This window comes from Chiloscyllium plagiosum, chromosome 3, assembly GCF_004010195.1.
Source record: "Chiloscyllium plagiosum isolate BGI_BamShark_2017 chromosome 3, ASM401019v2, whole genome shotgun sequence".
Classification (NCBI taxonomy): Eukaryota; Metazoa; Chordata; class Chondrichthyes; order Orectolobiformes; family Hemiscylliidae; genus Chiloscyllium; species Chiloscyllium plagiosum.
The window spans coordinates 101,356,525-101,384,287 of record NC_057712.1 but is presented as its reverse complement, the minus strand read 5'-3'; the positions used below and the strand labels follow the sequence as shown (position 1 = coordinate 101,384,287).

Genomic DNA, 27,763 nt, shown 5'->3' with positions numbered 1-27,763 from the left:
CTGGAAAAACATGACAGGTATAAGAGTCACATGCCGAGAGTCTAACCTAAGTAATAAGTAATCCACAACTGTACAAACTAAGATAGAGAGATCACAACAATTTATCAAGATGATGGTGTCAAAACAGGTTCATATATTACTGGTATATAATAAATACAACTACAGCAATCAGTTAAGCAAAACAAATATCATTGGATATTCACAATTAAAATTTATTTTCAAGATAACATATAATTCAAATCATTATGCTGGGGTAAGCAGAAATTAATAAATGATTTAAATAGTATAAAAATACAATGTGGCAATAAATAAGCATTTAAAACTACTCAACATATTCTTTGGAAATTATGCAATCAATATGTACAGTAATTAACAAATAAGCGGTTCTTGAAACAGTGCCTATTGATAAGGAGTAATCAACAGTGCCTATAAGATAATGTTGCTATCAAACAAACCATTTTCAACTGTTAGAGTAAAGAATAAAATAAATATTTTATCTATCATAGCATCATATTTGCAAATAATTATTCTAAGAAAATAATACTTGTTAAACTGATCAAAACTAGCAAGCTCCCTTAAAACAATTATGGCTTGCGATGCTGTTGGCCACCTTGATGGCAAGTGCTACACAGCATGATTGTAAGTTAATACATATGTTAAAATCCTTCTCACATTTGTACATAAAATTTTACTCAAATGATGGCATATTACATGACAAATGCATACTAATTGCTCTGAGAAAGTTACTTTGTTAAACGCATTAATCCATCCAAAAGGCAAGTCAAACACTTTAAGGAGATCAATGCATTTTCATTGCAATTTGCTCTGTTCTTGGCACTTACTGTTTGTTTTGTCCATTGTCCAATTAACAATGGCATTCTCTTTTGAATGCACTATCAATGTTAAACATTGTTCCTAATGTTTATTCACTTCATAAGGCATATTATGATAGATATTTCTAGAACACCTGAGCACACCAGATATCAAAAAATTGGCCAGTTGAGCGCAAGCCTGTTGCTTTCCTTTTAAATAAACTAATATTGAGATCCTGTTCATTTGTATGAAGGTCCAGCAAAGTCTCTCCCTATTATACATGATATGTACATGCCAATTAATTCAGATCTGTGAAATTATCAGTGAACTTCAGATACGCAACAGCACTCCGTATGAAAAACAGTAGACTGATTGGAAGTTAGTTCCATTTTGAAGATGCACTGTCAAAACCTTCCATGTGTGTTACAACAGAGATGTGCAAGATCATATTATGATGAGCCAAAGCCAAACAACCAATTCTCCATCTACATTCAGCTGAAAACCTGTAGTCTACCTTCCCCCTGCAACACCATCCAGCCCCCATCTGTCTCTTAAATAATTTTAAGGTTTTGCCTAGACTGTTTCACCTGAAATCCATTCACGGGCTAATCAGATTTTGCAGGAAGTTTCCTGATAATTACCTAAATTTTGTCTTTCATTTAACTGAAACCAACGTCTCCTTGCTTTACTTCTGTGATATTGAATATTGACAGAAACTATTTCAAAAAATGAACAGTTCTTTTAACCCATCAGAAGATTGCTCCAGATTTGTCTTTTCCATTCCATATCTTATAAAACTCTCTTACGGTTCCCTTTGAATCAGCATCTTTCAGAGCCTAACAATCCAAGTGACGTCAATAGTTTAATTACCTATCATTAAGGATTTTTCTGCGCCACTTCTTATTAGGAGTGCTGCTGTACCCAGGATGCTGTTTGACTGCAGTAGAGCAAAATTGGGAGTTTCAGCACAACATCTTTTTAATTACATAGCACTGATTTAACAATTTATTGGAGCAGTCTATCTGATTTGTTGATTATTCCTAGGCAGTAACTGAAAATATTAATTACAGTAATGTTTGCTGAACATTTTGTGCACCTAACTTCTAAATGTCAAGGAACTTACATAAGATTTTGGTCTCTGGTAGTTGGAATTGGAAATGCCACCCTGCAGAAGCAGACCTGAGGCTGTTACATAGGTGGTGACTACACAGGCACATTGGAAGGCTATGTCATCATGACATGATTGTAAAGCCTCCCAGCCCTCACATCCCCGCCAACCTCTTCCACACACCATTGTATCCCCATACCACTTCACATTCTCATATCCCTTCCACACTCCTTCATTTCCCCCATGCCCTCCTATTATCCCTATGTAATCTTCATATTCACCTTTCCATTATCCCCTATGTACAAAACCAACAAACCATATATTAAGACTATGTCTTCAAAATAATCCTGAAACTCAAAAAAATCCAAACAAGTTTTGAATAAGTGGTTTGCATTTTTCGAGGTTGTAAGACGATCACTATTTAGACAAGGAGATTTTCAAAGCCTGTTTGCTTATCTTGTCCATTTCGGGACCATTTCAAAGGCATTCCAGTGTTTTTATATGGATCATATCTCTCCACATGCTGGATAATGGAAGAGTAACTATGAAGGATGTGTGGAGAGATTTGAGGGAATCTGGAGGTAGATATGAGGCATTATTGGCGAGACCTTTTCAGTGTATCAGAAAAGGTGCTTACCTCCACAGTAAGCTTACTTTAACATTCACAAATTGGCAGGATTCCCACAGGCTTCAAGACCCCATCCACTTTAAGGAAAATACAATGGGGAGGGAAACTTGAATTTTTGACAGGAATTTAAGTTGTGATCTCAATATTATTTTAAGTGCATATCAGGTTGTAATCCTCCATATTTCCCAACCAGGGGAAAATAACAAATTGCAGGAATGGCCTGTAAACATTGAGCAAACACATTAGTAGGCTGAAACATGAGGGCTGCAACTTCAATATTGTAAGGGGGAAATTGAGCCTCTGGTCTCCACCCCTACTACATTGACTGGGATCTTAGTCCAAGATTACACAACTAGATCAACACCTGGCATAATGATACAGATAAAGCAAGAAAACAGATTGCTGGCTTCTAAACATGTTGATTTGTCCACTAGACAAGAAATATAAGTATACCCAAAGGAACCGGGTACTAAGCTTACCTCTTATGCTAGGAGCTCACATTAACTAAAAGCAAAACAGACCAGTTAAATGTACCTCTTCCACCAAAATTATCATGGCATCCAAAATTACTACATCGAATCAAGCAAATCTCTGGCTTGTTCTTAATAACAATATAATAAAGTGGGAATACCAAAATGTTGATAAGGCCATCACTAAATATAGTTGATAGGTACAGCATTTAATTGGACGTTAGTCAAATTCAATACTTCTCAGAAGGCAATCTTTTACAGCTAGTAATAAAAGGAGAGTAGTACACGTGTCATCTTCCCAAACCTGGAAGAAGTAAATAATGTAGGGCATCAACTTTGAAATTAATAGAGAGAACAATTCAACAGCATGGAAGGGAGTTAAGACAGTGATCATTCAAAATAGAGAAATGGACCTTCAAACAACAGGCATTTATAAATAATTAATTTTGGAACTTTGGAAATAACAAGGGACAAATACATTGTATTGACAGAAGGATGACTTGTGATATAGCTGGTAAGATTATTTATCATTTGGAACATTTTGTGTAAAGTTACGTGAATTTGAATACTTTAATAATGCCTTTCATGAAAATAGTCTGGATTGGAAATAATTTTGTTTTATAATACTACCTCTTCTACTTCATCTTCAAGTGAATCAATTACATTTACTGCTGGCTTAATTGAGGTATATTTGGAATGGTGATGACTGGGGCTGATCATGCCATCACTAGAGATAGAATCACCAGTATTATTTTTACTTGTGCGTTTATTTGTTTGTTCCCAAGGGAATGAATTGTTACTCCGCTTAGGCTGCTCTACAGCAGGAGACATTAGAAAATTCTCTTCCTTAGTGGTGAAGCCAGTGGCAGCTCCAGATCCAAACAACTGTTCCATCAAGTTAGACTTTCTGTCTTTAAATGGAAGGTCATGATAGCCATTCATTTGCTCATCTTTGCTACTGCTCTTCTGATCTATTAGACCAGACCTCCCAGTTCCTTTCCCAAAAGATGGTGCATACATACCGAAGCTCAGCTCAGCACTGAAGTTTGTGGTCCTGGTACCTCTGCGACCATAACCTTCTGTTGGTGTACTGTCCACAGATTTCAAAAAGTTACTAGTATTTTGCAATCTTTCTGGGGAATCACGGCTTTTTGACATTTCTGTGGAAAATAGGTGTGATGTATTGTGCGGTGAGATTACGGAACTTCCATTAGTCTCTTCATCAATCTCTCTCATCTTTGCCAAAAGAATTTCTTTCTTGCGTCTCTCGTTCATTTTTTCCATGTTTTGGTGCTCAGTCTCTCTTGAACTGGATTCTTTTGCAGTACTTTCTTTCTCCTCTCGTTTTCTTTCCTGCTCTTCTTGTTCCCATTCTGCAAATGTAAAAGAAAAGTTATAATATCAATTTCTTGATCTCCATTTCTGAATTGTGCAACCATTTGACTTTATTTTCCAAATTAAACTTAATCATTAAATTTGAAAGTTTGCATTGATATAGTGCTTTTCACAAACTCAAGACGGTCCAAAGTGTTTTACATTCGATGTAGTGTAGGAAATGGAGAAGCTAATTGATACACATCAAGCTCTCACAAATAGCAATGAAATGAATGGCTCGATTATCAGATTTTAGTTATTATTTCAAGGAGAAATTTCAAAACAAGGGAGCTCAAGAGGTCACCTTTATAATTAAGTGCCTTATTCTTGACTCTTCAACTAAGAAGAACAGCAGTTTCTGTCCTCATTATCTATGCCCTTCATTATCTTATACAGCTCAATAAGGTCACCCTCAGCCTCGGCTGCTTTAAAGAAAACAACCCATGCTTCTCTTCATAGCTAAAATGCTCTAACCCAGGCAACATCCTGGTGAATTTCTTCCGCATCCCCTCTAATAAAATCACATCTTTCCCCTACAGTACACTGATCAAAACTCCAGACAATAATCCAGCTGTGGCCTTACTAACGTGTTATATGGCTTCAACATCACTTCCTGGCTCTTGTAATCTGTGCCTTGACTGATGTGTCTCATATGCCTTCTTAATCAGAAGGAGCAGATGCTGGAAGTGCATACCTCACACTTTTCATGGTTAAACACTATTTGCTACTGTGTATCTTCATCTAACTCCATTTCTGTGCACCCTTTAAAACTCTACCAATTAATTTAAACAGTGCAGTTACATTTGCCACCCTCCATTCTGCCACAAATGTCCCTGAATCTACAAATATTGGAAGATGACAACCATATCCTTGGCCATCTTCTTTATTACCCAGATATTCAGATTATCAAGCCTAGAAGATTTATCAGCTTTCAATCCTATTAGTTTCTCCAGCACTTTTCGTTTCACTAATATTAAATTCCTTAATGCTGATTCAAGCTGACCCTTGCTTCACAAGCATTTCTGGAAAGTTATCTTTGACTCTTCTGTGGTGCTACAGATTTGATGGGCCAAATGTCTCTTCTGTGCTGTATGATTCTAAAACAGAACAAAAATACTTGTTTAATTGCTCCACCATTTCCTTTTCTTCCATTATCATTCTCCTGTTTCAGACTGATACTTGCCGACACTATTTGTCTTCACTCACCTTTTTTTTTCTATTTACAAACTTACAGAACTCTTACAGTCTGCGTTTATGTCCTTTGCAAGTTTAATTACTTTTCATTTTTCCATTCTTAATTAAACTCTAGGTGCTCCTTCGCTGAATTCTAACTGCTCTCAGTTCTTAGGCTTGTTGATTTTCTACAAATGTAATATGCCTGTTCTTCAGATCTAACACAATCCTTAATTTCGTTTGTTAACCATGTTTGAGTCACTTTTCCAATTGTGTGGTTTTGCCTGAAAAGTGTGTATAATAACAGCTGCAGTGCATGCTTTAGTTCCTTAAGCCATTGCCCATTCACTTCATGTCCTTTAATAAAGTCATGCAGTGTTTCACAGACATCTCAGTCCTTATACATTCATAGTTTCTCTGTTAAGAATTAGGACTGTAGTTTTACTTCACTATTTTATCCCAATAAATTATTACATAATGTGATGTCACTTTTTCCCAAAGAACCTCCAACAACAAATTTAAATAACCCATTTCATTGTAGAAAACCTACACTAATGTTTTCCACCACTTGTTGCTTCTTACCTTTATCAAGATTGATTTCTCAATGTACTGGTTTAAATAAAAATCCTGTACACACTCCAGAATACAGCTGCCTCAGTATTATTATTGTTAATGCGGTTTGCCCATTATATGTCCATTAAAACCACCCAGGACTGTTGTAGCACCTTGTTGCACGCACCTCTAATTTCTTGTTTAATGCAGTTCCCTACCTTACCATCACAATTTGAAGACCTATGGAATTCTCTCACTAATGTTTTCCACCACTTGTTGCTGCTTACCTTTATCAAGACTGATTCCACATCTAGTTCTCCTGTGCCAATATCCTTTCTCACTAGTACACTGATTTCAACATTCACAAACAACACTAACTCATCCTACCTCCTTTCCAGTTTTGCCTTTACATTTCTAAAGACTGAATGCCCTTAGCTGGTCAGTTCCCAGTCTTGATTACTCAGCCATATATATGCAATTGCAATCATGTTGTACCAGTTTATAAATATCTGCGGATTGTTTAAACAATGTTTCAATTTCAACAGCACAGAAATCAACTTTCAAAATTTTCCACAGGATTGTGCAGATTTTACAGTGGAAAAGATGCAATGCATAAAGTTAACATCAGAAGTATTATGCAGTAATCGTTATGTATCCAGGAGTTTTATATGTCTGTATACTAGATAATGAACTTTATAAATGATACAGTGGTAGGACAGAAGTTTATTTTCCGAGAGTAAAAGTTTTTAAACTTTTCTAGTCAACAGAGGAATTTAGCAATTGGAAAGCAATTGTTCAAATAAAGTCAGTTGTACAGTATTTTAACTAGAAACACACTTATCTACAATTGAATGTCATTTATCACAAACATGGATCTAATGTTTGTATTTTGAAGTTCAAGAACATGATACTGACAATGGACACAACAGACAATTTGTTATAGAAATCTGTTACTCTATTATAGTCTGGAACACCCATTTACAGTCTCAATAAATCCATTTGATTTGAACTTTCACAATAAAGTCTCAAATTAGAATCAGTCCATTCTTAACTATAGAACTTTAACTTGTTTCTGGCAGGTTTTCGATCAACAACAAGCAGGAGCATGTCAACCTTTGTTGATAACTATTTTCTGTGGATTTGGTGGTGGTTGTTGGGGGTGGAGAGGAGAAAGAGGAGGTGGAGAAAAGAAGTTAATGGCCTGGGAGGTGTGTTTTCACTCTAGAATTTGGTTACATCACCTTATTGTGGGTGGGAATGAAAGCTTCAGAATTTTTATTTTTGGAAAGGTTAAATTTGAAGTCTCGTAGCCAAATATACTTAATTCGTCATGTGGGAGGATTAACCAGAGAGAGAATCTTAACGGGCTTTATGATACTCAGAAACAAACATTTCCTCATGGACAGCTGGCAGGTCTACTCAATTTTAAAAATATTTTTGAGGCAGAAGGTCTATTGTAAACATTGAAGGAAATCTGTGTAGAATTAATTTTCTTTATTCTATAGGGCATGTTGAGCTAAACTGAAGAAAGGTGGACCATCCTGCATCTTGGCAGATGACATACAATGTACAGGTTGGCAAACTTCCAAGATATACTTCAATACGACTCATTTTGTTTTGTAAAAAAATTAAAAGCCTTCATACTCCCAATGCATTAGCTCTTGAAAGATACCTCAAGAGATAAATCTTACCAATATAGACTGCAGCTGTCCAGAATTCACAATAGATAAAACACTTAAAACTACTCCACCAGCCTGTACTTGCAAAACTTTAAACAATGTCTAATGTTGATGTGATTTTCAACTGGAGAGGTGATAACAATCCTGACTATGCGAAGAATTACATTAACAACCAATTTAAAAATATCAGCTAGATGCTACATATATCATAATGTGTTTTTGAACTAAACAAAACAGTGTGGACAGCAAAAGTTCCCAGGTGCATTCTCCCTGACAAAACCCCTTGAGCAATGAAGTTGATTTGTCAACTAATCAGCACCCTCTCCTCATGCAATATAATTTATTGCTTCCTTGAAATTTGTTATTCTTGCTTTGGTCCTGATGAGTGCAGATGAAGAGCTTCGATAGTGTATTTCTTCTTTTAGTAATACACAAATGCTGTATATTAGAGGGCAAATTTAAGACACCTTTATTTAATTCTGCAGGGATAGATTAAGGCTTCAGCCAAATAAGCATCGCGGTATCAATTGAACTTCAGAATGTATTCAATTCAGCAAGTGTATATTTTATTATTCAGATCAGTAAAAACAAAAAAAGGCTTATCCTATTGTATGAAGGATATTAAAAATGGTGAAAATTGATTGTTACCAACTTGCATTTGTCTTTAAAATAGCAAAGTATTCCAAAACGACCCTCAGGAACATTATCAGAAAAAAATTGATAAAGAGATAATAGAACAAATGAAAAAGACTTTATGAAACATCTCAAAAGAGGATAGAGAGTTACAGAGGTGAAGAGGTTTTGGAAAGAAATTCTAGACATTAACTGGGACCTGGGATAATTGCCCATGAAACAGTGATTGAAATTGGGTGTTCGAGGTTTAAGAGAATGGAATTGGGGGTGTCTCGGGAGAAATGTAGGGCAGAAAGAATTTGAAAACAAGGATAAGCATATTGAAATCAGGCATTATCTAATCAGGAGTCAATCAAAGTCAACAAGCACTAGAACAATGGGTGAATGAGACTTTGTACAAAGTTAGGATTCCAACTACAGAGTTTGGATGAACTTTCTACAAATGGTAAAATGCATGTGGTTGGCCCTGAGAACATTGAAATATACAAGTCTTGTAGTAACAAAGGCATGGATAAGGGATTCAGCATTATATCAGATGAGCCAGGAGCAATATAAACAGAGAATAATCAAATCATCGAGAACATTAGCTACAAAATATATTTTACACAGTTTTTCTAATGCACTATATTTGGGATACCACTAGAAATAACATGGTTTATAAACAATAAATTATGCTAGTAATGAAAATAGCTTTGGTGGTCATAAGCATGCAAGAAGGTCTTCAAAGAATTGACTGAGAGTCATTACTCTGAAGAAAAAAATGAAATAACATAAGATTATATTTTATGTGATAACCTTTACTGTGGAAGGTACAAATGAATATAAACCATACACCTTTAGGTTAAAACAAGCATGATATGTGGGTTTCAAAAGGGCAGGAATGGTTGCTAAATGTTCTAGGGTTTAGAACGTTTAAAAAGAACAGGGAGGGTGGAAAAAGAGGAGGGGGTGTCGCATTGCTAATCAGAGAGTGCATCACAGCTACAGAAACAAAGGTTGTTGAGGAAGGTTTGTCTACTGAGTCAGAATGGGTGGAAGGTAGGAACTGCAAGGGAGTAGCCACCTCACTGGGGGTTTTCTACAGACCCCCTAATAGCAGTAGAGAGATTGTAGAACTGATAAGCCAACTGATTTTGGAAAAATGCAGATGTAGCAGGGTTGTTGTTATGGATGACTTCAATTTTTCCCAATACCAACTGGACCATCCTGAGTGCAGATGGTTTGGATGGAGCTATTTTTGTTAGGTGTGTTCAGGAGGATTTCCTTACTCAGTATGTAGGCAGGCCGACGAGGGGAGAGGCCATTTTAGATTTGGTGCTCGGCAATGAGCCAGAACGGGTGTCAGATCACGTGGTGGGAGAACACTTTGGTGACAGTGACCACAACTGCCTCACATTTACCATAGGCTTGGAGAGGGAAAAGAGCAGTCACCAAGGGAAGATATTTAATTGAGAAAAAGGAAAATATGATGCTATCAGACAGGAGTTGGGAAGTACAGACTGGGAGCAATTGTTCCACAGAAAGGGCACAGCAGACATGTGGAGACTGTTTAAGGTGCAGTTGTTGCGAGTGATGCATGAATTTGTTCCTCTGAGACAGGTAAGAAGGGGTAAGATTAAGGAGCCTTGGATGATGAGAACAGAGGAGCTTCTTGTCAAAAGGAAGAAGGCAGCTTATGTAAGGTGGAGGAAGCAAGGATCTAGCCAGCTTTAGAGGATTACAGGCTTGCTAGAAAGGAGCTCAAAAATGGACTGATGAGAGCCAGGAAGGGGCTTGAGAAAGGCTTGGCAAGAAGGATTAGGGAGAACCCAAAGGCATTTTACTCATGTGAAGAATAAGAGAATGATCAGGGAGAAGGAAGGGCCGATCAGGGATAGCATAGGGAACTTGTGTGTGGAGTCTGAACAGATTAGGGAAGTCCTGAATGAGTTTTTTGCCTCAGTTTTCACTAAGGAAAGGGACCTTGTTGTGAATGAGAACTTTGGGGAGCTGGGATATGGGCTTGAACAGATCAAGATTGATTAAGTTGATGCATTGGAAATTTTGGCGAACATTAAAATTGATAAGTCCCCAGGGCCAGGCCAGATTTATCCTAGGTTGCTCCGGGAAGTGAGAAAGGAGTTTGCTAAGCCGCTGGTGAAGATCTTTGCTACCTCACTCTTCATAGGAGTCATACCGGAGGATTGGAAGGAGGCGAATATTGTTCCTCTTTTCAAGAAAGGTAGTAGGGAAATCCCTGGCAATTACAGACCCAGTCAGTCTTATGTCTGTGGTCAGTGAGGTTTTGGAAAGAATTCTGAAAGATAGGATTTATGACTATTTGGAAAATCATAGCATAATTAAAGGCAGTCAGCATGGCTTTGAGATGGGCAGGTCGTGTCTAACTAATCTTATTGAGTTCTTCGATGAGGTGACAAGACAGGTCGACGAAAGTCGAACAGTAGATGTTGTGTATATGGACTTCAGCAAGGCATTTGATAAGGTTCCCCATGGTCGGCTCATTCACAAAGTGAGGAGGTATGGGATACAGGGAGAATTGGCTATCTGGATCCAGAATTGGTTGGCTGACAGAAAACAGAGAGTGGTTGTAGCTGGAAAGTATTTTGCCTGGAGGTCAGTGTCCTGAGTGGTGTCCCACAGAGCTCTGTTCTTGGGCCTTTGCTCTTTATAGTTTTTATAAATGACTTGGATGAGGAGATTGAAGGGTGGGTTAGTAAATTTGCAGACGATACAAAGGTTGGAGGTGCCACTGATAATATTTAGGGCTATTGCATGCTACAGTGTGACATAGACAGGATGCAGAGCTGGGCTGAGAAATGGCAGATGGTGTTCAATCTGAATAAATGTGAAGTGATGCGTTTTGGAAGGTCGAACTTGAATGCTGAATATAGGACTAAAGACAGGATTCTTGGCAGTGTGGAAGAACAGAGGGATCTTAGTGTTTAAGTGCATAGATCCCTCAAAGTTGTCACCCAAGTGGATAGGATTGTTAAGAAAGCATGTGGTGTTTTGGCTTTTATTAACAGGAGGATCGAGTTTAAGAGCTGCAAGGTTTTGCTACAGCTCTACAAGTCCCTGGTGAGACCACAATTGGAATATTGTGTGTAGTTCTGGTCGCCCTCCTATTGGAAAGATACAGAGGCTTTGGAGAGGGTGCAAAGAAGGTTTAAGAGGATGCTGCCTGGACTGGAGGGCTTGTCTTAAGAAGAGAGGTTGACTAAGCTCGGACTTTTCTCTCTGGAGAGGAGGAGGAAGAGAGGTAACCTGATCGAGGTATACAAGCTAATGAGAGGCACGGATAGAGTCAATAGCCAGAGACGTTTCACCAGGACAAGATTGACTGGGACGAGTGGTCATAGTTTTAAGATATAAGTTTTAAGTTTTAAGATATTAGGCGGAAGGTCTAGAGGACCTTTTGGTTCCCACACCTCAGGAAGGACATACTGGCACTGGAGCATGTCCAGCGGAGATTCACACGGATGATCCCTGGAATGGTAGGTCTAACATATGAGGAACGGCTGAGGATCCTGGGATTGTATTCATTGGAGTTTAGAAGATTAAGGGGAGATCTAATAGAAACTTACAAGATAATACATGGCTTGGAGAGGGTGGACGCTAGGAAATAGTTTCCGTTAGGCGAGGAGACTAGGACCCGTGGACACAGCCTTAGAATTAGAGGGGGTAAATTCAGAACAGAAATGTGGGGACATTTCTTCAGCCAGAGAGTGGTGGGCCTGTGGAATTCATTGCCACAGAGTGCAGTGGAGGCTGAGACGCTAAATGTCTTCAAGGCAGAAATTGATAAATTCTTGATGTCACAAGGAATTAAGGGCTACGGGGAGAATGCGGGTAAGTGGAGTTGAAGTGCCCATCAGCCATGATTGAATGGCGGAGTGGACTCGATGGGCCGAATGGCCTTGCTTCCGCTCCTATGTCTTATGGTCTTAGGAGACGTCAGAGGTACGTTCTTCACGCAGAGAGTTGTGAATACATGGAATGCGTCGCGTGGTAATGGTGGAAGCAGAATCATTAGGGACATTTAAGCACCTGCTGAACATGCACATGGATAGCAGTGAATTGAAGGGTGCATGGGTAAGGTTAATTTATTTTACATTAGGATTAATCCTCGGCACAACTTCGTAGGCCGAAGGGCCTGTTCTGTGCTGTACTTTTCTATGTTCTATGATCCAAATACACAAATAACATATTAAGATGAAATAAAGAGAACGCCTATAGAGGGAGAAAGGTGAAAAACGACAAGAATATAAGACTCTGGTGCGGCCGCATCTGGAGTACTGTGTGCAGTTTTGGTCGCCATACTATAGGAAGGACGTGGAGGCACTGGAACGGGTGCAGAGGAGGTTTACCAGGATGTTGCCTGGTATGGTAGAAAGATCGTATGAGGAAAGGCTGAGGCACTTGGGGTTGTTTTCATTGGAGAAAAGAAGGTTTGGGGTGACTTGATAAAGGTGTACAAGATGATTAGGGATTTCGAGAGGGTTGACAGTGAGAATCTTTTTCCACGTATGGAGTCAGCTAATACAAGGGGGCATAGCTTTAAATTAAGGGGGGTTAGGTATAAGACAGATGTTAGGGGTAGGTTCTTTACTCAGCGAGTCGTGAGTTCATGGAATGCCCTGCCTGTAGCAGTGGTGGACTCTCCCTCATTATGGGCATTTAAGCGGGCATTGGATATGCATATGGAGGATAGTGGGCTAGTGTAGGTTAGGTGGGCTTGGATCGGCGCAACATCGACGGCCGAAGGGCCTGTACTGTGCTGTATTCTTCTATGTTCTATGTTCTAATATAAATTCTAAGAAATTAAAACAAATGTAAGCAATAAGGAAAAGACCTAAAAGCAATAAAAAGCTCTACCAGTATTGTAACAGGAGGAGAGTCATCACAGAGGAGGATGCTAACTTGAAATGATGAAGCAGTAATGTAGCTTTACTGGAGAAATGATAGCGTTAATGTTTCAGGTTAATGACATTTTAGCAAAATTTGTTTTTATTTCCGATTTCCAGCAGACGTAGCACTTTAAGTTTTGAACTAAATAATTATTTCTTGGTCACTAACCCTAAGGTTTAAGATTATTTTGTCTTTTTTTGAGTCAACATCTCTGAACATGTGCAATGAATGACTGTATACAGGATATTCAGGATCATAGAACAACTTAGTTTTATCAAGGAGCATAAATTACAAGAAATAAGATTGTGTGCTTATCCCTGTTGGTGTGCCAGCATGGCTTGGTCGATAACATTTCTATCACTGAAACAAAAGGTTGAATCCAACTTAAGATTTAAGCAGGCGAAATGAGCTAACATTTCAGTTGAGTGTTGCATTGTCAGAGATGTCATTTCTTGCGTGAAATATTAAAGCAAGACGTCTTCTGCATGTCTAAGTGAATATAATAATTCCTGGACACAAATTGAGAGCAAGGAGGTTTTCAGTGATCTGATTAACTATTTTTACTTAAAGACCCAATAACATTTTTATCTGGTCTTTCACTGTTTATAGAATCTTGCTGTATACAAATTGACTCTGCCTTCCTATATAAGGACATTAGTTAGAATTCAGAAGTTACCCATGAGTTGTAAATTGGATTGGGATATCGTTAAGCCATTAACTACCCTACCCCTGGACCGGGAGGCCCAGGTTCAAGTGTGTAATAACATCAGAACAGGTTGATTAGGAAAAATATGTTAAAGAAAATCTTTCTTTTTCCAGAAATAGTATGATAAAATTATAGCTCCACTGCTGTTGCACAGCTCATGAAACAAGACCTGAATATATATAAGCACCAATAATCCTTATTACATGACAATGCAATGCCACCTTCAATCTTTTTAAGCTTAGTTCTTTTTTTTGTTGCTAATAATCATTATCCTGATAAATGTTGAAATCTACAAAGTATACTTTGATGCGTTGACAGTAATTCACATTCTTTTTTCATCACAGTTAGGAACAAAGACACTAACTCAAAAATCTTAATAAAAGCAGTGACAATTTTGGCATTGTAACAGAATAACTTTTATCTATAGAACTATAAAAGATGATTTTAAAAAGTAGAAGGCAGAAAATAAAGGTGATTTCTGTGAGAAAAATGGGGAGTCACAGAACAAGGCAACAAATTCTGAAAATCCACCGCATTGTGGGTTTTGCACAGAATATAACACAGAAACAGGCATCAACTCACTTGGTCTATGCTGAAGCCTTATCTTACCCATCTTCATCTAACTTGATCAGTGCATCTTTTTTTCTCTCCATCTTTATCTGGCTTCCCTTAAATGTGGCCATACTATCCATCTTAACTACTCCTTCAGGTAACAAGTTCCATGTTAGAACATAGAAAAATACAGCGCAGAACAGACCCTTCAGCCCATCATCATCCATATACTTATCCAAGGACTGTTTAAATTCCCCTAATGTGGCTGAGTTAACTATATTGGCAGGCAGGGCATTCTATGCTCTTACCACTCTCTGAGTAAAGAGCCTGCCTCTGACAGCTATCTTAAATCTATCACCCCTTAATTTGCAGCTATGGCCCCTTGTACAAGGAGACGTCATCATCCTAGGAAAAAGAGTCTCACTGTCACCCTATCTAATCCTCTGATCATCTTGTATGTCTCTACTAAATCCCCTCTTCACCATCTTCTCTCAGCTCTCAGCCTTTCCTCATAAGACCTTAGCTCATCCAGGCAACATCCTGGTAAATCTCCTCTGCACCTTTTCCAATGCTTCCACATCCTTCCTGTAATGGGGCAGCACACAATATTCCAAGTGAGGCTGCACTAGCATTTTGTACAGTTGCAGCATGACATCATGGCTCCGGAACTCAATCCGTCTATCAATAAAACCTAACACACCGTATGCCTTCTTAACACCACTATCAACCTGGGTGGCAACTTTCAGGGACCTATGTACATGGGCACCAAGATCCCTCTGCACATCCACACTACCAAGAATCTTTCCATTGACCCAGTATTCTTCCCAAAGTGAATCACCTCACATTTATCTGCATTGAACTCCAATTGCCACCTTTCAGCCCAATTCTACAGTTCATCCAAGTCTCCCTCAACCTGCAACATTCTTCCACACTGTCCACCACTCCACTGACTTTAGTATCATCTGCAAACTTACTAACCCATCCACCTATGCTTGCGTCCAAGTCGTTTATAAAAATGACAAACAGCAATGGTCCCAAAACAGATCCTTGTGCCACACCACTAGTGACCGGACTCCAGGCTGAATATTTTTATTCAGCCACCATTCATTGCCTTCTTACAGAAAGCCAGTTTCTAATCCAAACTGCTATCCATGCTTCAATCCCATGCCCCCATATTTTCTCCAGCAGCCTACCATGTGGAATCTTATCAAAGGCTTTACTGAAGTCCATGTACACCATGTCAACTTTTTTTTAGATTACATTACAGTGTGAAAACAGGCCCTTCGGCCCAACAAGTCCACACCGACCCGCCGAAGCGCAACCCACCCATACCCCTATACCCAACACTACGGGCAATTTAGCATGGCCAATTCACCTGACCTGCACATTTTTGGACTGTGGGAGGAAACCGGAGCACCCGGAGGAAACCCACGCAGACACGGGGAGAATGTGCAAACTCCACATAGTCAGTCGCCTGAGGCGGGAATTGAACCCAGGTCTCTGGCGCTGTGAGGCAACAGTGCTAACCACTGTGCCACCGTGCCGCCCTACCTTCATCTACATGTTGCAAAGTCTTTGGGTAAAGAGCTTTCATAATAGATTTATTGGTGATTATCTTATTCTTATGGCTTGTAATGTTGGCCTCGCAAACAAACAGAAACACTTTTACTCTAGCACATAACATCAGATGATTGCTGAGCTTTATCACTGCAAAAAGAGGAAAGAGCCTTAAATTATTCTTTTCCAGTTTGTTAGAACCTCTTAGTTTAGGTTTGCATGGGGCATGTGAAATATGTGTAGATACTTTTGGCATATATTTAAGTGTGCTTACTTCTTTTCATCACAACACTTGCACTTAGACATTTTAGATGGAAACATCTCATAGTGAATGTTTTTGAGTTATAGTAAAATAAATCTTTGGAGACAACTGCCTCCATTTTCATTCCCAGGTCAGGACACAGGCAGAAGAAATCCCAGCTCATAAAAGGTAACTTTTAAAAATTATGGCCTGTAATTCCCCTTTGCAACTGGTGGTAGAAGTAGTGATGGGAAGGATGGGGCAGGGAGGTTTGTGGTGGGGTTGATGTACATGTCTGAACTGTAGGGTAGATTTAGTGGTAAAATTGTTTGGAGACTTCAAAGTTTAAAAGAAAATTAATATATGACATCCTTCCTTCTCTCATCCGCCTACTCTCCAAGTTCTATTCATGTCAACTAATGGCCTATGCCATTCATTATACTATCCTATGCTCTTATACCCATTCTAAAAAAAGCCCATTCGCCTATTTCCCCATGTCCCCTCAGGTCCCTAGGCTCATCTGCACATTCCCCTCATAACTCCCATTCTGCCCGATGTCCGTCTATCCATTGAGCCCTTTTACCTCTATGCCCCTGATCATACCTAGAGACCCTTATAACACCTATCAATGTGAATTTCATGCCCCATCCTTGCCCTTCCTTCATCATGCCTATTCATCAGGGTATAAGTCAGGAAGCATGCTGACAGAAAATAAAGTTCTCTGTTTATTAATGAGGTCATGGTTGAAATAAATGGAAGTGAAAAATCATTCAATACAGTATAATGAAATTCCTTCAACTGATTTCTTATGAAAACAAACATTTCACTTAAGTGCTCAATCTTTTATGTAAGACAACATTCTATTTTATAAGAAGTCAGAGCATTTCATCAAAATGCTTGTTTGATAGGTTCTCCTTGTGAAAATAGCAGTTTGGGAAATCAGATGCACAACACAATGGTTTATGGCTAAAGAAACCCCAGCATTTTCTTTTAAACTCCACATAATTTGTGGATAGTTCCCTTTGGCCAGTCACAATCATGATTTCAATTATCAAAGTGATGGAAGGGGCTGTCAGTACTGTTGATCAGCATTTGCTTAGCAAGAACATATTCATTAATGCTCAGCTTGGATTCTACCAGGGACACTCAACTCTTGATCTCATTACAACCTTGATTTAAACATGGACAGAAGAGATGAACTCCAGAAGTGAGGTGAGAGTGACTGACCTTGATATCATGACAGCATTTAACTGAGATTTCCATCAAGGAGATTAAGAACAACTTCGTTCCTGCTGTTATCAGACTTATGAATGGAACTCATATTAGAGTTGATCATTCTCTCCACCACCTCTTAGCATAACACTATATTCTGCATTCTATTCTATTACCCTGGTTAGCATGCTGAGCAATACAATAATATATCAAATCAAATCAGTGTTCATCAATGGAATCATAGCTGGAACCAAGGAAGTTGGTTGTGGTTTTAGAGATCAATCACTTTAATTCCAGAACATCACTGGAGTTCCTCAGGATAGTGTCCTGGTCCCAACCATCTTCCGTTGCTTCTTGAGGTCCCTTCATCATTAGGTCAGAGTGGGATTGTTCACTAATGATTGCACAATGTTCAGCACCGCGTGGGCGACACGGTGGCACAGTGGTTAGCACTGCTGCCTCACAGCGCCAGAGACCCGGGTTCAATTCCCGACTCAGGCGACTGACTGTGTGGAGTTTGCACGTTCTCCCCGTGTCTGCGTGGGTTTTCTCCGGGTGCTCCGGTTTCCTCCCACAGTCCAAAGATGTGCAGGGTCAGGTGAATTGGCCACGCTAAATTGCCCATAGTGTTAGGTTAAAGGGGTAAAATGTAGGGGTAGGGGTATGGGTGGGTTGCGCTTCGGCGGGTCAGTGTGGACTTGTTGGGCCGAAGGGCCTGTTTCCACACTGTAAGTAATCTAATCTAATCTAATTGGTGACTCCTCAGATCCTGAAGCAGTCAATGTCTGTATGTAGCATGATGTGTACAACATCCAGGCTTGGACTGACACATGGTAAAGAATGTTGCACCATAAAAGGGCTGGGCCGTGACAAACTCCAACAAGGTAGAATGTTTACCTAACATCGATCTAACATACAATGGCATTACAATTGTTACCACTGACCAGAAACTGAATTAAACAGCCATAAATATATTGTGGCTACAAGAGCAGGTCAGAGGCAAGGAATTCTGTGGCAGATAGCTCACCTCTAGTCTCCCCAATTGCATCATGGGTATAGCTATAATTAAGGAATGCAATAACTCAGGAAGACAGCTCACCGTTGCTGGAAGCAAAAGCTTGCTTCACTTGGTATTTCAGGCACTCAGAGTCACAGAAACAGAGCCTTTGCTCCTTCTTTTCTGTGCCAACCTGGCTCCCAACCTGACCCAATCCCATTTGCTAGGATTTGGCCATATCCCTCTAAACCCTTCCTAGTTAGATGCCTTTAAATGTTGTAAATTATACCCATCTTCACCATTTCCTTTGACAGCTCATACCCACCTGTTTGAAAAAGGTACCCCTCAGGTCCTTTTAAAATCTATCCCCTCTCACCCAATTTACTGTAAGCCACAACGTGACATCCCAACTCCTACACTCAATGCATTGACCAATAAAGGCAAGCTTGCCAAACAGCTTCTTCACCACACTGCCTACCAGCAAAACCAATTTCAAGGTACTATGTGCCTGCACCCCTAGGTCTTTTTGTTTGGCAACACTCATCAGGGCCATACCATTAACTATAGAAGTCCTACTCTGGTTTGCCTTAACAGATGCAACATCTCACATTTATCTAAACTACATCTGCCACTCCTCAGCCCATTGGTCAATCTGATCAACATCCTGTTGTACTCTGAGATAATCTTCTACAACGTCCACTACATAACCTATTTTGGAGTCATCTGCAAATTTACTAATCATACAGGTAGATCTCCTGTAATGCTACAGTTGCGTTCCCATGCGATGCCATGTTATAGAAAATTGTGCAATAGCAATAATGGGGCCTACGAGAAAAACAGGGTTAGGGGCAAGCCACGAAAAATACCAGTAAAAATCGAAACAAAAATACTAATTAGCGTAACATAAACGATAGCACAGTCTACTTAAATTTTGACTTGTTGTATGGTACTGTGTAGTAATTCATTGGAATCTTCAACTGAGCACTCTTGACTGGCATCTATATCAGCTGGCTGCACAACATTCTAGCCAGTCTTCTGATCCCATCCAATAGTAACACTGCACAAGTCAGATCCCAGAATGAAATCTGCCTTGATAGATCAAGGGCTGAATCTTAATTTCTTTCGCTAAGTGTCCGTTTTGTCACATTTTTCGGAGAGTTTCATCTCGTGATGCTTGGGGATTTAAACCTTTTAGTTTAGACTTCCTACAGTGTGGGGACAGGCCCTTCACCCCAAAAAATCCACACCGACCCTCCAAAGAGCAATCCACCCCATTCATCTCCCTCTGACTAATGCACCTAACACTATGGGCAATTTAGCATGGCCACTCCACCTGACCTGCACATCTTTGGACTGTGGGAGGAAACCGGAGGAAGCCCACGCAGACACAGGGAGAATGTGCAAACTCCATACAGACAGTCACCCAAGGCTAGAATTGAACCTGGGTCCCTGGTGCTGTGAGGCTGTAGTGCTAACCACTGAGCCACAGTGCCACTCCTACATCTGCCTCATTTATTATCTACCACATCCTTTGGCGCCCCTCTCACATATTCCAGCTCCATCATATCATGAGCTATTTTGAAAACAGCTTACGACTTCCTGGATATCTAAGAATTGACCAATATCCGTGGTGCGGCACTATCTTTAAAAAGCTATTGTGCACTCAGACAGGGGCTGTCAGTACGGACCTGTCCTGCATTGTTCCTGACCTTGGCCCTGGACGCGGTAGACAATGGAAAATTGGTGCCTTTCCCTTTGTAGGCAGGGACATGGAGATGTTGATTAGCATGGGGTGTGGCAGAGGCAGGACTTCTCTCCAGACCTGAGGACACTATTCTACTGGAACCACGCCAACCTGGACCAGGATTACCATCCAGGCCAATGTGGTCTCAACAATCTGATGGAATGCACAGAATGTAACAAGATGGTCAATTACCTTCTCCACTCTGCCAGCGAAAATGTCACCATCTTCTCATTGATACCTCACACTCACTCTCTCTATCACTGCTACTGTGCCCAGCATTTACTGCAACATCTTCTTCTCTCACTCTCATCCTCACTAACCCCGAATCTCTTCTGTACAGCCTACTCACCCCCTCAGGACATCTCCACACATGCTCCAAAAGTAACAGTGTGCCGCCCCACCTTTCTCTCCCTCACCCACTATAACCTGGTGTTGTGTGATTTTAACTTTGTCCACCCCAGTCCAACACCCAAACCTCCACATCATCATCCAGTATGAGCAGAGTTTCCTGATTCTGACTACCCTGAGCAGCTGACTGACCATGTTCAAGCCCCTTGTATTGTTTTTTTTTTGCAAATGGTTATACCATAGTGATTAGTGATTCACATGATTCTGCAGATATTCCTTAACATTTAAACATATTTTTAAACAAAAGAGACAACAAAGCTCTTAATACAAAGAACAATGTCAGGTTTCAAACTGCTCCTCAACACTGTCCTTTTACTGTTAGTCAATTCCATTGAAATGTCATTCTTTTCTCAACTCTTTACGTTTTAAATTAACAGATTCCTCCCAGCTTCTTGTCCGCAGGCTGTAGAGACACTTTCACAGTACTTTCCAAGTCCACTAGCACAAACATTTCACAATACCTTTCACAAAGGTATTTCACGAGAAAGCACACAAGCTGAATAATCATGTGATGTCGACGTGAAGTCCAGTCCTCCACACATTGCAACATCTAGTGCCGGGGATGAGAATCACATAACACCAAATAGGAGCTTGCTGTATAAAAAATAGGTTGCCACTTCACAGATTGCATAATAGACAAATCATGTTTAATAAATGTGCATTATAGGAGAATTACCTGTACCTCCTAAACTCATACTCAACTCACTTTTCAATAACAAAAAGCAATGGACCCAGCAGAGATCTTTATGGCACACTGCTGGTCACAAGCCTCCAATCTGAAAAATAACCCTCTACCACCAGCCTCTGTCTCTATGTTCAAGCCATCTTCTTCAATGCAACTAGGGGTGGGCAATAAATGCTTGCCTAACCCAATGACATGCTTGTCTCATGAACAAAGGAAAACAAAAAAAAAAGTTTATTCCCTTTTATACGTACAAGCATAGCCACTTTTCATAATCCTGAAGAACGTCTTAAGCCCCTGAAATGTTTAATGGGAATCATTCCAAAGGTTTATCTTACTTCTCCAAAAAGCTACTTTAGTTACTCAAAATAAATGAAATGACCACAGACATGTTTTTACTGGTCTAATCTCCACACTTTGGGTTCCACATAGTAGAGGGTCCAAAATCTGAAAATCTCCAAAATCCATCAGAGGCAGCTGATCATTTAAATGGTTAGCTATCTCAGGGAACCATACAAACTACCCCCAAACCTGAGCCCCCAGAAATGAGACATGGCATTCAGGGGTAGAATTTAGGGATTCCTGACCTCTTACATCATTTTTGACAAGATGGAGACACTGTCTATCATGGCCAAAATCTGGGTCAATGGTTCAAATAAAAATGTGACTTCACCTGAGCACCTGAGCTTGGATTGCATAATCCAGTTCAGTGATCCATTACATTTGCTATGTGAAGTAACACCACCCACTACCACACCGATCCTTTGATAATTGAAAGGCCACAAAACAAGAAATTTTCCATGTGTGATCTGTGCTTCCATATAGTGTAAATCTGCAAGAGTATTATGTAGACTTCACAAAATTTCTGGATAATTTCATTGCAACTGTGTATTTGGAGTGATTGGAACGAGGTCAGCTAGGTAGATATCACAGAATACAAGTTCCCTGATTAATGCTGTTAACCTGGTCCAATCAAGGAACCCTGGCTGACAGATATAAACAAGAAGGTCAGGGGTTCTGCTCACTCTAGGAGCCAGCTCTGAGCTCACTGGGTCAGTGTTATTTACTAAGCACATGTAAATAAATGGTGATGTGGTGACAGGTCACCAGCCTTCATGGGGTTATTTCAGCGCGATGGGAGAAAAACGTGCTCTTGAAGAGATTTGCTTGCAACAATCATCTTTGAGTTCTGGTAAGCATTTCTGGTATCTTGTGCTATTTGGGAGTCTTGACTTGTTCGATCCTGCCTTCAGAGATTGGGCACAGTATGTGGAAAGAATGCATTTTATTTCTGGACAAATGACATTGGGACAGATGAAAAGCAATGAGTAATTCTCATGACAGCTTGTAGACCCATAGCTTTTTCAGTTATTAGAAGCCTAACGTTCTAAGGCACAGATATTTAAACCTTTCAAGAATTAACGGAATTAGCTAAGTATTATTACAACCTAAAGCCTCCTCTAACTCAGAGATGCTATCGACTTTACTCAGCCATTCAAAAACTACAAGAATCCATATCAGGATTTTTGATGTGGCTAAGACGACTGGCAGAGGCATGTGATTTTAGTTTAACCCAAAGTGAGATACTGAGAGACTGTTTGTTAAGATGGATTAATGATATGATCATGCAAAAATGCCTAAGCGCTGAAGCCCAACTGGACTTCAAACAGGCACCACAATTGGCTTTGGCATTAGAAAATGTAACAAATAGAGCATATCAATTACAGGGTATGCTGATGGAAGTGGACACCCTGACCAGGCTGACTGAGCTTGGGAACACCATTTGAGTGAAGACAATTGCATAGCATCACTAAGGACATATTCTGAACAGAGGGACTCTCGGTCAGCCCACAGCAAAAACCCCAAAACAAAGCCAAGCTTTGGCCAAACGGTTAAAATTTTCTCAAGGATCTGGACTGATAGGCCATTGTAGTTGCTGCTGGTACTTGAGACAGCAAAAGACTTCCATTATGCCTGAGTTGAGTAAGAGAACTCATAGGCTGGTATACAGGAGAGTACACATCCTGCAAAGTTCACCTATAACTGGTTTGGAACAGTTAAATTGCTTAGCAACATCCAAGTCAGAACCAATCAAAATACACATCTGGTTAGACAATCGGTCAGTTCTAAAGGAGGTCAATACTAGCACTACTATATATGAGTGACTGCGGAACCAGTCTTTACCAAAATTTGCTCTGGACTTCAATCCTGACTTTGGCCAGGCTGACAGCCTCTACCTGGAACCCGTAAGGTACAACTTCAGTTCTGGTCTCTTATGAGAAGCAGCTGGTTCAGTTACCATTGATAGCAGTAAAAAACTCACGCCCAAACTTAATGGGTCGAAATTGGTTGAGAAAAATTCACCTTGATTGGCTTGTCATTTTTCAATTAGAACATGGCTGTTTGAGTGAAGTCCTAATTAAATACCTAGACATTTTTCATGACTGTCTAGGAATTACCAAAGGGGCCAAGGCCACCTTAAATGGTGACTAAGAAGCAATTCTATAACTCTGCAAGGCCCACCCAATGTCATTTGCCTTATGTGCTAAAGTAGAGGCAGCATGGATTCAGGAAGGGAAGGTTGTGTTTGACAAACTTGCTAGAGTTCTTTGAGGATGTAACAAGTGCAGTGGATGGAGGGGAACAGACAGAAGTTGTATACTTAGTCTTCCAGAAGGCATTCGATAAGGTGCCGAATAAAAGACTCATCTGTAAGAATGCATGGAGTAGCGGGGAATGCACTAGCATGGATAGAGGAATGGGATTCCATTGCTCCCGATGCAGTCTCTTCTACATTGGGGAGACTGGACAACTCCTCGCAGAGCACTTCAGGGAACATCTCCGGGACACCCGCACCAATCAACCCCACAGCTCCGTGGCTGAACATTTCAACTCCCCCTCCCACTCTGCCGAGGACATGCAGGTCTTGGACTTCCTCCACTGCTACTCCCTCAACACTCGAGGCCTGGAGAAAGAACGCCTCATCTTCCGCCTCGGAACACTTCAACCCCAGGGCATCAATGTGGACTTCACCAGTTTTCTCATTTCCCCTCCCCCCACCTTACCCCAGTTCCAACCTGGCCTACCTGCCAATCTCCCTTCCCACCTATCCACTTCACCCTCCCCTCTGACCTATCACCTCCATCCCCACCCCCATTCACCTATTGTACTCTTTGCTACTTTCTCCCCAGCCCCACCACCCCCCCCGCCTCTCCATTTATCTCTCCACCCTTGAGGCTCCCTTCCTCTATTCCTGATGAAAGGCTTTTGCCTGAAACGTCGATTTTCCTGCTCCTTGGATGCTGCCTGACCTGCTGTGCTTTTCCGGCACCACTCTGATCTAAACTCTGGTTTCCAGCATCTGCAGTCCTCACTTCTGCCTGGATAGAGGACTGGTTAACCAATTGAAAGCAGAGAGTTGGGATAAATGAGTGTTGCTCCAGTTGGAGATCTGTAGTGAGCAGGGTGTCACAGGGGTCAGTGTTGGGCCACAACTATTCATGATATATATAAATGGTTTGGAAGAGGAGACCAAGTGTAAGGTATCGAAGTTTGCTGATGACACTAAATTGAGTGGAAAAGCAAACTTTGCAGAAGATGTGAAGGGTGTGCAGAGAGATTTACATGGGTTAAGTGAGAGGGCAAGGGTCTGGCAGCTGCAGTACAATGTTGGTAAATGTGAGGTTATCCACTTTTGAAGTAAAAATATTTGGTCAGAGTATTATTTAAATAGTGAGAAATTGAAGCATGCTGTTGCGCAGAGGGACTTTGGAGTGCTCGTACATGAATTGCTAAAAGTTGACTTGCAGGTGCAAAAGGTAATCAGGAAGGCAAACAGAATATTGGCTTTCATTGTTAAATTTAAGCGCAGTGAGGTTCTGCCGCAATTGTACAAGGTGTTGGTGAGGCTGCATCTGGAGTATTGTGTGCAGTTCTGGCCTTCTTACTTGAGGAAGGATACTCTGGCTTTGGAGGCGGTTCACAAGCTGGATTCCAGAGATGAGGGGGTTACCCTATGAGGAGAGGTTGAGCAGCTTGGGATTGTACTCGCTAGAATTTAGAAGAATGAGAGGGGATCTTATAGAAACATATAAAATTATGAAAGGGATCGATAAGATAGAAGCAGGCGAGTGGCTTCTGCCGGTGGGTGAGACTAGGACTAGGGGGCATGGCCTCAAGATTAGGGGAAGTAGATTTGAGGAGAAACTGCTTTTTCCAGAGTAGTGAATCTATGGAATTCTCTGCCCAAGGAAGCAGCAGAGGCAGCTTCATTGAATATATTCAAAACACAGTTGGATGGGTTTTGCATGATAGGGCAATTAAGGGTTATGGGGATGATGGATAGATCAGTCATGATCTTAATGAATGGCGGAACAGGCTCTGCTTCTAATATGAAACTATGAAATCAGAAGACTGGAAAGGGAAGGAATCATCAAACCATCAACCACACCGATTGTGAAGCCTGACAGGTCGGTTTGCCTTTGTAGGGATTTCAAACACATGGTAAACCACGTTTCACAGTTGGATACACAGTCCTTTGCCCAGAGGACTGAAATGCAAAACTGGCTCGGGGTTTGGGGGGGAGCAGTCCTTCACAAACTTCGACATGAGCCTTGCATAACTACATTTGCAATTAGGTGAGGAATTGTCAGAACTGTGCTACAATTAATACCCGCAAGGTATTTGTACCAATTTATAAGACTGCCATTTGGGGTATCATCAGCTTGTGCTAACTTTTCAGCAGACGATGGAGAACATTTTACAAGGTCTATCCAGATCGCCATTTACGTGGATGATGTGCTACTAACGGGGAAGACCAATAAAGAGCATCAAGAGAACTTGAACATTGTTCTTAAACATTTCTCCAAGGTGTGCCTTAGTAGGGAAAAAGTGTGTGTTCTAGGCACCCCAAATGACCTACAGAGGGGGGAGGGGTGTTAAAGGTGCCCATCTCCAACGTCTGTACCGGAGCTTAGGTCTTTCCTTGATAAATTATTATAGAAAATTCATATATAACCTGGCCTCTGTCCTGGCATGATATTGAAAAAGGGTTAGCTTTGGAAATGCTTTCAGAGCCAAGACGGGGCCTTTAGGGAAGAGAAGAAGCAGGTATCGTTGTCTAAGGCGTTGGTAAATTATGATCCCAAGCAAGATGAGATGCTAACATGCAATGCCTCCCCATAGTAGAAGGTAGTGTTGGTTCACCAGTAGCCCAACAGTGAGGAACGCCCAATAACATATGCTTCCCAGACTTGGCTGATGCTGAACCAAGATATCCCAAGAAAGAAAAGGAAGGTTTGACAGTCACCTTTGGTGTGAGAAAGGACCACCAATACCTTTATGGAATTGTAATAGAACGGATCAAAACCCCCTGATATAGCTACTCAAAGAGGACAGGGCTGTGCCGCCATAGCTTTAGGTCAAATTCAGCGGTGGGCTCTCATTTCTGAGTGCATACAATTACAAGTTGGAACACCATCTGGGAGACCAAGCGGCACATGTGAATGCCATGAGCCGCCTCCCACTGGCAGATACGCCACCAGAGGTGTGCCACTAGAAGAGTCTGTTCTGGTTTTAAACTTTCTGGACACCCTTCGAGTCAGTGCTGATAGTATCAGACTGGCAAAACCAAAACAGCTGGTGAGGGAGAAACAAAAAGGGCCATTCCAAACAGAATTGAAGCCTTTCTGGACCCCAACGAGACCAGATCACCATAGAGGATGGCATACTGTCATGGGGAGCAAGAATGACTTCTGAGCAAAAGTTGCCAGCAGATACTGGCTGAATTCCTGCAGGGATATCCAGGGATTTCCAAAGTGAAGATGTTGGCGAGAAGTTATGTCTAGTGACCAGGAGTAGATGCAAACAAAACTGTGGTGGTGTAGCAGTGCCCAGAATGACAAGGACAAAATTACTGCCAGGAGCTCCCCCACATTCATGGGAATTGCCAAGTAAACCCTGGACTCAGTTACATATTAACAATGCCAGTCCTTTCATGGGCTATGTTAGTCATTGTGGCCACCCATTCAAAGTGGATGACATACTAGGAGTTCATTCATCAAACACAGGGACAATGACTGAAAAGTTGAGAGTATCTTGTAATATAGACTCCTTGAAGTGTTGGTCACAAACAAAGGGCCATCAATTTTCGGCAGGGAATCTGAATTTCCTGAAGTCAAATGGCATTCAGCACGCAAAGACAGCTCTATGACATTCATTGTCACAATTATCTGGCAGAAAGAGCAGTCCAAACCTTGAAGGCAGGCTTAAAGAAACAGCTACAGCTTCACCCGATACCTGATATTAGATTACATTACAGTGTGGAA

The 27,763-nt window shown here is 40.7% G+C and overlaps 1 protein-coding gene across 4 annotated transcripts in view; it reads right to left on the bottom strand.

Moving 5' to 3' along the window:
• Positions 1-291: 291 nt before the first annotated feature.
• lca5 (lebercilin LCA5) overlaps positions 292-27,763 on the bottom strand; it is a 107,840-nt gene continuing 80,368 nt past the window's right edge. For 3 of the 4 annotated variants that reach the window (XM_043686966.1, XM_043686967.1, XM_043686965.1), the window contains one exon: positions 292-4,392. In XM_043686966.1, the coding sequence (XP_043542901.1) occupies positions 3,638-4,392 (755 nt within the window). In that variant the 3' untranslated portion in view covers positions 292-3,637. The remainder of the gene's footprint in view (positions 4,393-27,763) is intronic. The other variant, XR_006311224.1, reaches the window with a different exon arrangement.